The sequence below is a fragment of the Rhinatrema bivittatum genome, chromosome 8 (assembly GCF_901001135.1).
Source record: "Rhinatrema bivittatum chromosome 8, aRhiBiv1.1, whole genome shotgun sequence".
Classification (NCBI taxonomy): Eukaryota; Metazoa; Chordata; class Amphibia; order Gymnophiona; family Rhinatrematidae; genus Rhinatrema; species Rhinatrema bivittatum.
This window is the reverse complement of record NC_042622.1, coordinates 267,601,447-267,616,165: the sequence shown is the minus strand read 5'-3', so window position 1 is coordinate 267,616,165 and position 14,719 is coordinate 267,601,447. Positions and strand designations below refer to the sequence as shown.

At 42.5% G+C, this 14,719-nt stretch overlaps 1 protein-coding gene across 1 annotated transcript in view; it reads right to left on the bottom strand.

Annotated features, from left to right (window-relative positions):
• LMNB2 (lamin B2) overlaps positions 1–14,719 on the bottom strand; it is an 80,164-nt gene that overhangs the window by 41,055 nt on the left and 24,390 nt on the right. Inside the window, exon 3 of the mRNA XM_029610786.1 lies at positions 2,651–2,807. Within this exon, the coding sequence (XP_029466646.1) occupies positions 2,651–2,807 (157 nt within the window). The remainder of the gene's footprint in view (positions 1–2,650; positions 2,808–14,719) is intronic.

The window sequence follows — 14,719 nt, the reverse complement described above, 5'->3', positions numbered from 1 at the left end:
CAACTCTCTACTTTGTGATAAACCCATGCTTTCAAATATTGCGTCTGCTCCTCCCGACTCTCCATTAGTAGGCTGTCTTTATAGTAGTATCCACGGTCACCTAGTCATATAAAATTCTTTTTTCTTTGTAACTTAGTATGTTTTTACATTTTCCTTAGCCATCGGGTGGATCCAGATTGTGGACTTAAGGGAGCTTGTTATAAACATTTAAATGACTGGTTAAATGATGTTACCTTTACTATTAAATGTTTCAAGCTCTATTTCTTTTCAAGATATATGTCTTGTAAATATTTCTGAAAATTAATAAATAGAGAATTAAAAAAAAAATAAAATTCTGGAGTCACCTAAGCAAAAAAAAAAACCACACACACACCTAAAAACTTGCCATACCATATAACAGCACAGACTCTCAGGACTTCACAGAAGCAACCTTATAAAAAAGAAGCAATGCAGATACTACACCAGGCCCTAGAACATTAATATACCACCTACTGGGATAACAGAGCAAGCCAGACTACTACAAATCCCTTCAGAGAAACTACACGCTAACAGCAATACTGCACCTCAGTCGCACACATTGGGACACAGACCAACCTTACCTAATACAGAAATAAGGGACTACAATTTAGAAACAGAAACATGCAAACAAAACCAAAATAAGAACATAAGAACTTGCCATGCTGGGTCAGACCAAGGGTCCATCAAGCCCAGCGTCCTGTTTCCAACAGAGGCCAAACCAGGCCACAAGAACCTGGCAATTACCCAAACACCAAGAAGATCCCATGCTACTGATGCAATTAATAGCAGTGGCTATTCCCTGAGAAACCAGACTCCGAACAGTTGAACACTCAAGAACAAAATACAAAGTTATAAGAAATGCACACACACTAAGACATCATATTCAATTGGTAGAACTGGTATAGCGCAAGAGAATCATGGATCCTTGTAATAAATGAATCTAAAAATTGGAGAACTTAAGAGAAGGCGTTTCCATCTTTTATTCAGGAATGCTTAGAGCGTGTTTTGCCACATGGGCTGCATCGGGAGGGACAGAGGCCCAGAGAACACTGATGTCACTAGAAAATACCGTGTGAAAAACTTTAATCCAGTGAATCGGTCAGAGGAAACACCAGAAATGTAACACGGGTGCCTTGCGGAGGGATGTGCTTCCAAGTGGCCACAGCCAGTGGCTCACACGCTCTTAATCTTTTCTGAACAAGTGGCTTTCTAACCCTTGCTCTAAGCATTCCATCTGAGACAATTCTGGTCACCACATCTCAAAAAAGATATAGTTGCACTGGAGAACATATAGAGAAGGGCAACCAAAATGATAAAGGGCATGGAACAGCTTCCCTATGAGGAAAGGCTGAAGAGGTTAGGGCTGTTCAGCTTGGAGAAAAGACGGCTGAGGGGGATATGATGGAGGTCTTTAAGATCATGAGAGGTCTAGAACGGGTAAATGTGAATCGGTTATTTACTCTTTCGGATAATAGAAGGACTAGGGGGCACTCCATGAAGTTAGCAAGTAGCACATTTAAGACTAATCAGAGAAAATTCTTTTTCACTCAACGCACAATTAAGCTCTGGAATTTGTTGCCAGAGGATGTGGTTAGTGCAGTTAGTGTAGCTGGGTTCAAACAAGGTTTGGATAAGTTCTTGGAGAAGTCCATTAACGGCTATTAATTAAGTTTACTTAGGGAATAGCCACTGCTATTAATTGTATCAGTAGCATGGGATCTTCTTTGTGTTTGAGTAATTGCCAGGTTCGGCCTCTGTTGGAAACAGGATGCTGGGCTTGATGGACTCTTGGTCTGACCCAGCATGGCAATTTTTATGTTCTTATGAAATGAGGAAATGGAAGAAAGTTGTCCTTATTCCTAATCATAGAAACACAGAACTGTGACAACAGAAAGATTGTATGACCTATCTAGTCTATCCATCCACACCAACTAAATCACTCCCTCAGAGATCCCCTCTGTTTATTCCATGCTTTCTTGAATTCAGATACTGTCTTTGTCTCCATCACTTCCATGGGGAGACTGTTATATTCATCCACCACCCTCCTGCTCCCATTCACATCCCTCCACCCTCCCACCTAGCATCTCTCTCTTGCTCACCAACCAATCGTGCATGCTCTTTCACACACAGCTCCTTCCCCCTGTTCTGACCAGGCTACAAGTTGGTCCCCAGCAGTCATTCCTTTCAAACTAGCCTTGCCTCCTAGTCAACCCCATCAGCCAGTCAGCTAGCCTGCAGGCTAATACCCTAATCAACCATTCCCCAATTCCTGCTTGCCAGCACCCCCCTTCCCCCCATTAGCCAACCAATCGCCAGCCTTGGACCCCCCCCCACCCCCACCCCAGGCAGTCTCCAGCCTTGGACCCCCCACCAGTCAAAAGTCTTGGAGCCCCTTCCCCAGCAGTTTCCCCCATGCAGTCCCTGAAGTACTGACTGCAGGCCTGACACTGCACTGGTCTCATGAGAGCTGCAGATCAGCGCAAGATAACTCACACCGAGACCAGCACAGGCACACAGAGCGCTGTGCCGAGTCAGGCCAGCAGTTACTACTTCCGGGATGGCCAGGACAAAACGTTGGCTGGGCCAGGGTGTGTGTGTGTGGCCCACCCTGTTCTGACAGCTCTGAGCATACCTTAGCCAGCTGGGCCCGCAGGTCAGCAACTTCTCCCTCCAGGACACGCTTGTCATTGATAGCTGTGCTGAGCTCTGCTTCACTGCGATGGAAGAGGGCTTCTATATCTCTGAGACGAGCCTGGGCCGTATTTAAATCAGCTTCTTTCTTCCTATAGCTGGGACAGAAAAGAACCACAATCACCACCTGCTCCTGAAATGAGCCAGAGCCTTTCCTTGAACTCAAATTTGGCCGATGCAATTGGCACTGACAACCATCTTTCACTGAGCTATGAATACAAATTCATTAGAAAGAAAATAGGAATATTTAAGATTGTAATTGCTGATTGAACAGTGGCAACACTTCTTATAATACTTTATTAACACTATGCAATACAAACCCATGACATGTACTATTTACTTTTCTTCACCAATTTTGTTCCTTAAATTAAGTAAATGCCTAAATGTAAACCATATTAGAAAGAGAAATTCTCAATCCACAAATAAAGAATTTTCTTAACAGACGGGGTGGGACAACTGGTACTTATACAATGAATTCATTTGGCAGTTAAAACAAAAGTTAAGACTATGTTTTCATTGCTTATGGAAGCTCCTGCCACCCTTAAGTTCTGGAAATCAGGAGCTTCAGGACTGATCCTTATCAATACAGCCAAATCTGGACTCAGACTGTTTTAAATGGGATATTGCTACATGAAAAATTATGAGCATTCTCCACTCAGTGTAAACATAGGAAATATTCAAGGGGAAAAGATAAAGGGGACCAAGACCTCCAAGAAGCAAGAAATATTTCAAGTGATCTGTCTCAAAGGTGAATTAAACAGCAGCAGCTCCTGCAATACCCACACTGCACCAGCAGCTGTCACCCAAGATCCTCCACACATGTGGAAGCAAACAAAAAAATAATCATCTCGATGAGGAACTTACAGGCCGATTCAGTAAACTACGCGGGAGAGCCGGCGCTCTCCTGGGCGCACGCGATTCAGTACTCAAATGAGGGCCCGCGCTAATAAGGAGGTGGCTGTCAGCAGGTTTGACAGCAGACAGCAGGCGTCGGGTGTCAAACCCGCTGACAGCCATGGGTTCGGAACATGGACGCCGGCAAAATTGAGCATCCGTTTTCCAACCCACGAGCAGATATTTTTTCCCTCAGAAGATTTTTTTTTTTAATTTTTGGAGCCTCCGACTTAATATCGCTATGATATTAAGTCGGAGGGTATACAGAAAAGCAGGCGTTAATTTCTGAAAATAAAATGTGTGGCTTGGCTGCACACACTTTGCTTTCTGTATCGCACGGGAATAACTAATAGGCCCATCATCATGCATTTGCATGTTGCGGGCGCTATTAGTTTTGGAGGGGGGGGGTGTTGGTCGCGCGTTTTCCACACGCTATTACCCCTTACTGTATAATAGCGCCTGGAAAACGCACGTCCAAACGGGGGCTAACTGTGCACTCGGCCTGAGCGCACCATACTGAATCGGCCTGTTAATTAGGGCTTTTCAGATGTGGGTATGCATTAGGAGAGACTGCAGGGAACTTTCATTGCTGTAACTATGCTTGGCCCATTTCTCACACACACACACGTGATATTTGATTTATGTTCAGCTTTTTAGCAGTGGGATTTGAACCCTGGTTTGTACCCTGCTGCTCTAGCCACTAGGCTGCTCCCCCCACCCCCCCAAAAGTAATGAAGTCAAAAAGTATAAAAATGCATAAAAGACACTAAGCACTTCTTTCCACAACACAGTTTAATCTGAATGGGTCCATTACATATCTGACGTATATCTTACATTTAAAAACTGCTTCACTGCCACAATACAAAACTGTCTATTGGGGTGACAATTCATAAAAATAAAATACCCAGGAAAATATTAAGATGGATTTTTAAATTATTCTGGCCCAGCACAGAAAGTAAATTAGGCAGACTACACGAGCCTTGCCATCCTTATCTGCTATCATTCTACGGCTGCTGAAATCTATGGCTTCCAGGTTCACACAGAGATGCTTCTGCATGTTACTGTACTACAGTGCAGCCTACAGAAACGGTAAGTACATGCAGGAGGTGCCTCAAACCAGAAGGCAGGCTTCCTCAGGACAAAATGGACTTTCACCTGCATTACTGTAGGGCGGCAGAAGGGCTAAAGGAGACATTACTAAAGTACTGGCCCTCAGTAACATGACGGCTCTTCTCTCCGACACAGACACATTCACTTCCAAAAACTCAGATCAACGCATTGCAGCAATCTACAAGCCCCGGCTCTCAGACTTAACTCTACATATTAGTTTATTAATCAGCTAGGCAACAGAAAGTTTGCTAACTGTACACAGTGTTTTCCATAGAGAGCAGGATGAATTAGGCATGACATGGGGGGGGGGTGTTTGATGCCATCCAGCTGCACTGAGCTGACTCACCTCTTATACGGGCCGATGCAGTATGGTGTCGCAACTGAGCGCACCGTCAGCCCCCAGTTTAGCCGTGCGTTTTCAACACGCTATTTTTACCCCTTATACAGTAAGGGGTAATAGCACGTGGAAAATGCACGGCCAACCCCCCACCCCCACCCCCGAAACTAATAGCGCCTGCAACATGCAAATGCGTGTTGATGGGCCTATTAGTCATTCCCGCGCAATACAGAAAGTGAGATGTGCAGCCAAGCCGCACATTTTACTTTCAGAAATTAACTCCTGCCAAAGGCAGGAGTTAATTTCGGCCGGCACCAGGAAAGTGTACATAAAGCAGAAAAAACTGCATTTCTGTACACCCTCCGACTTAATATCATAGCGATATTAAGTCGGAGGCCCCAAAAATTAAAAAAAAAAAATCAGCCCACGGCTCACTGGTTGGAAGACGGACGCTCAATTTTGCTGGCGTCCATTTTCCGAACCCGTGGCTGTCAGCGGGTTCGACAACTGACACCGGTAAAATTAAGTGTCGGCTGTCAAACCCGCTGACAGCCGCCACTTCTGTCAGTGCCTCCTTATTACCGCGTGCCCAGGAGAGTGCGTTCAGTTGTTATGCAATAAGGGGATTAGCACCTCTACAACGTGTCCAGCGTCTAAGACCCACATTTTAGTGATCAGAAATTAACGCCTGCCCGGAGCAGGCGTTAATTGCTGAGCACTCCTAAACTAGTACAGAAAAGCAGAAAAAAATACTTTTCTGTACTGCTTCCTACTTAACATCGTTCGGATATTAAGTAGAACATAAGAACATAAGAAATTGCTCTGCTAGGTCAGACCAAGGGTTCATCAAGCCCAGCATCCTGTTTCCAACAGAGGCCAAACCAGGCCACAAGAACCTGGCAATTACCCAAACACTAAGTCTATTCCATGTTACTGTTACTAGTAATAGCAGTGGCTATTTTCTAAGTCAACTTAATTAATAGCAGGTAATGGACTTCTCCTCCAAGAACTTATCCAAACCTTTTTTGAACCCAGCTACACTAACTGCACTAACCACATCCTCTGGCAACAAATTCCAGAGATTAACTCTTTAAAAAAAAAAAAAAAAAAAAAAAAAGCTGGGCAGTCGGGTGCAGGAAGCAGACGCTCAGTTCACAAGATCCAGTTCCTGAACCCCTGGCACATACATGGGTTAGGAAAACAAACGCTGATAAATTCAGCATCCATTTTCCAAACCTGACTGCTGGCACTATAAGGAGTGAATAAATCAATATTAAAGTGTCGGGCACTTAATATTAAATTATTCACTCCTTCACTTATTGCCCATTGGTCCTTTTCACTGACATTTGTCACCTTTCAGGACAGCCAATCCTCTAGCACCACCACGACAGCGCGAGCCCTAATTTAAATATTGCATCACGCCCCCGGGAGAACACTCAGCGCCCGTTTTCACTGCAACATTTTTCATTGGCCCCTTAGCCAGTAGCTCTACTGATCATGTGTGGGAATTCCTGTGTGGGCATTGCCTCGTGATCCTCCACAGTCAATATCGGAGCCAGATAGTAATCAACTCTCCAGAGAGGCAGGCGGGTATATGTGGCTGTCTATTCAAACCCTGTTTACCATAAGCAAACTTACTTTTTCTGCCAATAGGCAGGGGGTCCCAAGTTGTGGGTTGCAGCGGAACATTTACTGGGTAAACAATCTGAACCCTACTGTGGAGAATAGACTACTGGATTAACGGATTATGCAAAATTGCTTGTCTGAATTTACTGTCAGTCCTCAAAAGATCATCCAGAAAATAGTGGGGCATAAAAGTGTGTACCGATGACAACAGTGCAGTTTTGCAGGTGTCTTCGAGAGATAATTCTTAGAGATGAGCAATGGAAGAGGCCATAGCGATAACTTGATGAGCTTTGACAGGCCTGCAACCATGTAACAGTGCTGAATGCAGTCGGATATCCAGTTAGACAATGTAAATTTGGTAACTGCTAGCCAAGTCTATTAAGATTATAACATATGAAGGGTTGTGAGGCTTGAGTTGTTTTCATGTAGCAGGCTAAGGCTTTTTTGCATGCCAAAGAATGAAAAGTTCTCTCACATATACATCTGGCCTGAGAAAGAAGGTAGGCAATACGATGGATTGATTGATTGATTATGGAAAGCCAATATGACTTTTGGGAGAAACTTTGGGTAGGTACAGAGTACCACCCTATTGTGGAAAAATTGCATGGTGGATAGTGATCCAGTGCTTGGAGTTCGCAGACTCTCCTTGCTGATGCTACTGCCACAAGAAACACTACACTTCTTATCAAGAATTTAAGAGAAGCTAATTCTAATGGTTGAAAAAAAAAACTTCATCAATTGAGAGAGAACAACATTCCAGTCCCTGGTATTGGAGGTTTCTATTCCAAAGGTTTAACATGCAATAAACGTTTCATAAATCTGGATGCCAACAGATGAGATGAGATGAGATGAGTTTATTATCAACTGAAACATGGTAAGCAGCTATGGACTGAGATGCAATCTTACAAAAGATGCAGAGAGGCATAATTTGGATAGGAAAAAGCAAGTAGGTTAGTGAATTTTAGGGCTCGCAAGAAAATATGGACTTCAGGTATAGTGTTTTATTTATTTAAAATTTTTTGTATACCGACATTTGTTAAGCAAACATCACATCGGTTTCCATGTAACATAAACTGGCCAACAGGGTTTTACAATGAAACAGATAAGAGAACTGGGGGCAGAATTTCTGATGTAGTAATGGATGATCATCTAGGAGCCAGTGACCACTACATGATGCAATTCAATATTAGGATGCAAGAGATGAAGGTTAATTCTAAAGCGAGGGTCCTAGGCTTCAGCAAAACTAACTTTCCAAAATGGGGAAGTATCTCAAGGAGTCATTAGCTGGATTGGAAAATCTAGGAGAAGTAAAAGGACAGTGGCTAAACTAAAAGTAGATGATCATCTTTTTGTTAGGAAAAGAAAAAAAGGAAAGAGGATAGAGCTTGGATGCAGGGAAATTCAGACTCCTGTAGCTTGGATGTCACTCTCACCCCCTGGTGCATCATCTTCTGAGGCAGCCTGCAGTGCCAGGATCTTTGCTCACCAGCCAGTTGAAAGTAGATACCGCTGTAGGTGCTGGTGTAGAGAGGAGCAGGACCTGGGTGGTTTTATTGCAGAAGGAGGAGCTGCGGCCGCAGAAGTGAGCACAATGCAAGGTGACAAAGCTCTGCCGGAATCCATCGTCCCTGGAGGTTTTAACTGGGAGAGGCTTCAGCTAACAAGTAAATCTTTATCACCATTGTAAGACCCCCAGAGGTTTCTTTAGATAACATTTGGTCTGTGCTCACTAGAGTGGACTCTGCTATTTCTAACTGAGCCTTGGATATTGGTCTGCTAGTTAGAGTTGCTGAAATATGTAAATCTCAGACAAGACGATAGCAAAGCTTTAAAGGGAAATGCTGAAACCATATCAGAAGTCCAGTCGATACAGAAGTTAAACTGGCCTTGATTCAGGATAAAAATCAGATCCATAGGAAAATAGAGCAATTGGAAAATCATACTAGACACTTAAATTTAAGATTTTTGAAATTTCCTAAGACTTTTTTTTTTTTTTTTATCTCCATGAGATTTGTTAAAGAAATATTGTTTGGAAATTATTGGAATCTTTGAGGCCAATTTTCCACCATTGATCTGAGATTTTAAAATGTTCAGCCTCAAGGCTTGGACATTCTCACCCTTCTAAATACTTCTGAGGTTGCTATTGAAGAAAGATAGACTCTTCTTGTGCCATCTGTTTTTGAAGATTTGTTTGGTTTTGAAAAATGTTTTTTTTCGCAAATTTCAGGAATTATTTTTTGGGCAAAAAATGTGGATATACCCTGATGTATCAAACTACTCAGGATAGGTGAAAGTTGTTTCTTGCCATGTGTCAAGAAGTGTTAACTTTGGGCGCTACGTTTCTTCTTAGATACCCCTGCAAATGTATTATTAAATATCTTGGAATTAGGTACCAATTTTTTTCCTCTGAACAGTTACGTTTCTTTCTTGGCCAAAAGCAAGTGATTGTGAGCCCAACTGTTGAATCTTAATTGATGCTTAATCTATAAATCTGGATTCCTTTTGCTAAGCCTTTTTGTTTTGGGGTTTTTTTTGTTTTTTTTACAATTTTTCTGTTTGGTTTCCCTGCACATATTTAGTTCTCCACCCCCTTTATTGGGGACTAAAGTACGTGAAGATATCTGATTTATTCAATTTTCTTTTTTTTCCTGTAAATGTTTGTTTCTTGGCAAGCCAGTTCTTGTTTATGTAACTTAAAGAAAAAGGAAGGTACCAATCGAGGAGGCTGGTGTGTCATGCATCGAGGACACCAAATCAGCGTGTTTGGAAGACTTATGCTTCTTCAGTGCTGGTCACTCCGACAGCATTTGTAAACTGATGCTGCTTCTTTTTCAATGCAGGACAGTCAGCACTACTCAAACCCAAGACTTCAGCCTGTTTCTGTGATGGGGACGTTTCTGAGGCGCTTCTGCTCAACTTTTTCTGGCAAGGCAGATGATGCTGCACTGCAGAAGGAAGACCAGCCGCAACTTCTAAAACTTCTGCGGTTTCTCCCTTTTATACACCTTGGGACACCGAATGCACAGGAACATCCATCCGCAAGCAGAGGTCTGCCTGGTTGTGATCTGGTCCCAGGCAAGGGTAGCACAGGTCATGCCCATGTGCGAGGGGCACCACCTTATCAAAAATGCAAGTTTTTTTAAAAATCTCTTGAGATGAAGACATTACCACAAATGCAGTTTTTCAAACCATTCACACCATGGGCTTCTTTTTGTGTGTGTAGCACTGTAAAATGCTGTTGTGGTTGCTGCAGAGACAGCGAGGCAACTAAAAAGGATTATTGAATCAAATGAAGAAAAAAATTGATTTGTGAGGAAAAAAAAAAGAGAGACACATTCAGGCTATGTTTGGACAAAAAATGACAGAGGTGCTCAAGAGGCAATGCCCATTCAGGAACTCCCAAAAATGCTCATTACAGCTAAAACCTCTATTAGCTAGGAAAGCTAACACCATTCAGTGCTGCCGGATGTCGTCATCCGCACGTCATGATTAATTCAGCCTGCTTATGGTCGGAAAACAAATATTTAGTTCACATAGCTTTATACATCTGTATACACAATTATTCATGCCTACATCATTGTGTTCTCATTGCTTCCAGGAGGAGGATGTGTGTCAACTCTAACATGCAACATCATTCAAAATTTCTTCTCCCCCACATGGTTTATGTTACACAAACTCCCCCTCAAGTCTTGGATTTCTGATTCTTCAGAAGTTTATCGAACACAGAACATGAGTAATGTGGCAAAGAAATGGCTGATAAACTGAGTGAGATATACTGTGTATACAATATATTATTTTGAGGTCATGGTTGAAAAGTTAAACTATTGGGGTGGGTTGGGTTTGACTAAGTGATAAGACTGGCTTTCTGATGCCTCTCAGATCGGAGGGTGGCTCTCTAAAGCCATCAAGCATGATCTGCGTCCTGGGCAATGTCATATCGCTGCCCTAACGGAGCAACAGCTAAGATCTACAAACGAATCTAAAATGTACCTTTGCCCTCAGCAAACAGACGTCAGGATTATAGCAGAAACTATGGCCACATGAGATCCAAGACCAAAGAACAATGGTATTTTAATGTCCAAAGTTGCACCACTGCCCACCTTTGGTGATTTCTGGAAGCCATCCTGCTGACAGGTGTGTACAAAGGAAAACGAGAACCCCTACTTTTGTGATGAATGGCAGTAATACCCTTTTCTCTGGGGCTCTGCTGTGAGAGGGTAAGGATGCTCTACAGGATTACAATTCTTACCACAGTATATTTTGCCATAAAATGCCCACTCAAGAAAACAATTCTACTTCTATCTACAGCTATGTGAGAAAAGTGAGTCTTCTCTCCTGTAATAACATTTTCCCAGGTTGTCTTATCACTTAAGAACGTAGAAATGCCATGCTGGGTGAAATCAAGGTCCCTCGAACACAGCAACCTCTCTCAGACAGTGGCCAACCTGGACCATTATGAAGTACCAGGCAGATCTATTCCTTGTTGCTCATTCCCAGGGAGTTGGTTTTCCCAAGTCTTCCTGGCTAATAATGTTTTATGGACTTTTCCTCCATGAACTTAATTCAAACCTCTTTTAAACCCTGCTACGCTGGTCTTGATGACATCTTCTGGCAACAGATCGCACAGCTTGAATGTGCACCAAGTGAAAAAAATACTCTTTCAGATTTGCCATGAAACTAACAACCAGAAGATTTAAAACAAGTCTCGTTTTAGCATTATCTGAAAAGATACATAACTGTCCCTGTTTACCTGTTCCACCCAATTCATGATTTTATATACTTCTATTACCCCTCTCAATCATTTCTTTCAAGCTGAAAAGTTGCTCATCTCTATCATTTTTTTGTTGCCCCTATACTTTCTATGTCTTTTTTGAACTGATACAAGCAGAACACCACAGTTCTTAAGGTACGATCACACCATGTGATAGAGACATTAATGATATTCTCTGTTTTATTCTCTCTTCCTTGCCAAATAATTCCTAACATTCTATCTGCTTTCTTGACCATCAACCCACATTAAGCTAAGGATTTCAAGATTCACTAGGCCTTGGGGGGGGGGGGTGTCTTTTCCCTGGATGGGGTCTCCTAATATGAACTCAGTAAATGTGCATCACTTTGAACTTATCCACATTACATTTAATCTGCCATTTAGATGTCCAGTCTCCTAGTCTTGCAAGGAATTGCAGGGTCCTTCTGCAATTCCTCACTACCCACTGTTTTAACAACTCTGAATAATTGTGTTACTTACAAATTTGATGGCCTTATTTGTTCCCTTTTCCAGATAATTTATGAAAATGGTAAACAGTACAAGTCCCTGGGGGCCTCCATTGCTAACCTTTAGTCCTACTCTCTTTGCTGTCTTTTAAACAGTTATCAATCCACAACAGGACACTGCCTACTATCCCATAACTTCATACAAACATAAACCCTATCTATAAATGAAACCTATTCTGTTTTTACAGGGTGGTATCCTGCTTCACTTTACAATCACAGAACTCCTGAAAGAGAGGAGCAGTTCAGATGCCGGAACGGTTTGACAGCTTCTGAAGATAAGAGGGGAGCATTTATACCTGCATTACTGACTTAAAGGAACAGATTCAAGAAGTGGTCAGCGTTGTGCCTGGAAGTCAGGAATTCTCTTAAAATTTGTGATCCAACAAGCATGCATCCGTCCACTAACAGCAGGCTTTTCGCAATGCTGAACAGACTGTTTATCTGGCTTTGTGCCAGAGAAGTTTCTGAATGAACCCTGTTGCTGTCACAACAGCTGCAATCCGAGGCCTCCAAACAGACTAAGAGACCACCTGTGCCAAGACCAGCAGGTCAAGGACTACTGGCAGCAGCATGTGCTGCTAGGCTTCTCAATGCCAAAATCAAGAAGGGATGCCACAGAAGACTATATTATTATATTATATTCTCCTCACCGGTCTGGACAGCAAAGTATTGTCCTCCTATTAGAACTGCTCCCCTCCAGCAGTATAGCCATTGAATTTCCTCAACCCTACAGAGAACAATCTCCGCACTCCATGTGGTTTCTGGCCTGCTTCAGATTGAATAAGCCCAAGTATTGATTGGGGCGGAGACCAAGAACCTGTACAATATGGAGGGGAGAGGAGAGAGTAAAATCCTGCTACCTGATCCCAATAAGCACAGGATAATTTAATAATCACTGCCAAACCCTCCATTCAAGATGAAACGATTGAAATTGCAAATATGTACTTCGAAAGACTACTACGACCTCATCGCGTCCCGAGTGATTTCTTATCACAACTATTAAAGATTGCGTTGAAAGAAAACTTTTTTGCATTCAACTGCAAATTCTACCAACAGATTCGAAGAACTGCCATAGGGGCCACCATGGGCCCCGATTTGGTCAATCTGTATATGGAGATTTTCAAAGAACAATGGTGGACTCATCATCCATTTCAAAATCAAGTAGTTTTGTGGAAACGCTACACTGATGACATCTTTGTCCTTTGGCGAGGTAAAGAAAGCTTTGGGTTGTTTCTCAATTGGTTAAACACTTGTAACCTTTATCTGAAATTCACTGCAGAGATCCAATGTATTTCGATATCTTTTTTTGGACATGATGAAGAGTTCACAGCCCCAGAGGAAAGGGAATCCCAGCCATAAAAAAGCAACAACCAATGGGAATTCAGTTTACACATATATAGGATTCAGAAGTGGGGTACAGTGTATTGCTAGTTTAGAGGAGGGAGAAGAGTGATGACTACTTGTAGATCTAAGGAGGCTACAAACCAAGTTCCACAGTTTCTCAGTTTCAGACCCTCTTACGCCCCTTCATAAATGGCAGCTAGCAGGGATCGGGACAGTGTCCCGTCCAACCAGGATAGATGTGTAGTAAGGCGAACCTGCTTCAAATAAACTACTTCTTTTCCACCATTAGAAAGAGTAACAAATGCAAATCTACAATTATACTTAGAAGCTAAAAATGGAATATTGGAAGATCTGGTGACCAGGTAGGACATGCAGGAATCCAGCTCACACTAATTTACTGGATTTCCTATAGTTACTTTTGGATTACTTTAATATTTCACCATCAAAAAATAAAATAATAATCCCCAGTCCCTGTCACAACCCGTCTGGGAACTGAGACAAGGTCTCTTACATGATTAATAATGTTTCTCCATGGACAAGCAGGACAGTAATCATCCACAAATGCCAAAATGGAAAAGGTTTCTCAAAGCTCAGAAAACCTGAGAAACAAAGTACTACAGGAACTCCAAACAAGAATGTGGCAGAAGCCCTTGTCTACATTACCAGTAATGAGAAAATTAAATCTCAAATACAGCCTTGTGCTGGTCATCAAAAGGTACAACTTTCCTCCTGAGTCTGCAGTAGTGGAATCAGATTTGAATAAAGCAAAGTGTTCTGAAACACATTCCTTCCTATTCATCCAGTCAGACCAGTCCAGAAGAATGGGTTATGTTCACTGACAAGCAGATGGAGACAGATATTAACAGTTTTGATGATTCACACCTTATATGCATCCAGCAGATGGAAGGCAAACATCCCATGCTGTGAACTAAGGTCTGGTAGGCTGAATAGTAATTTAAAAAATATATATATATTTCAGAGGCAGCTCCTAAGGAGAAAGACTAGTTTCTCCCTCCCTCAGTTGAGCAAGTTTCTCTAAGGGATTACAAAAAAGAGAGAAAAGGCAGCTCCTGAGATGAAAGCATCAAGCTCAGTCCCTCAGTTGAGCATAGCCTGGGCCAGGGGCTTTTTGTCAGTCCCGAGGGTCTTTCCGCAATGCCTCATAATAGTGGCAGCTCATATGTGTCACCAGGGAATACAAGTCTTCCCATACCTGTAGGACTTGGCTTATCACAGCAAAATCCAGGGTCGAAGTGCTCCACTCCCTAAGCTCAACCATAGATTTTCTGATCAATTTTGAGAAATCGAGCATGGAGCCCACTCAAATTCATCGGGCCTTGGATAAACTCCTCCTCCTGACCGAGCAAATACCATGACATTGCTCATCTGCAGCCTTCTCTCTTCTCCACATTCGTCAGCCAGATG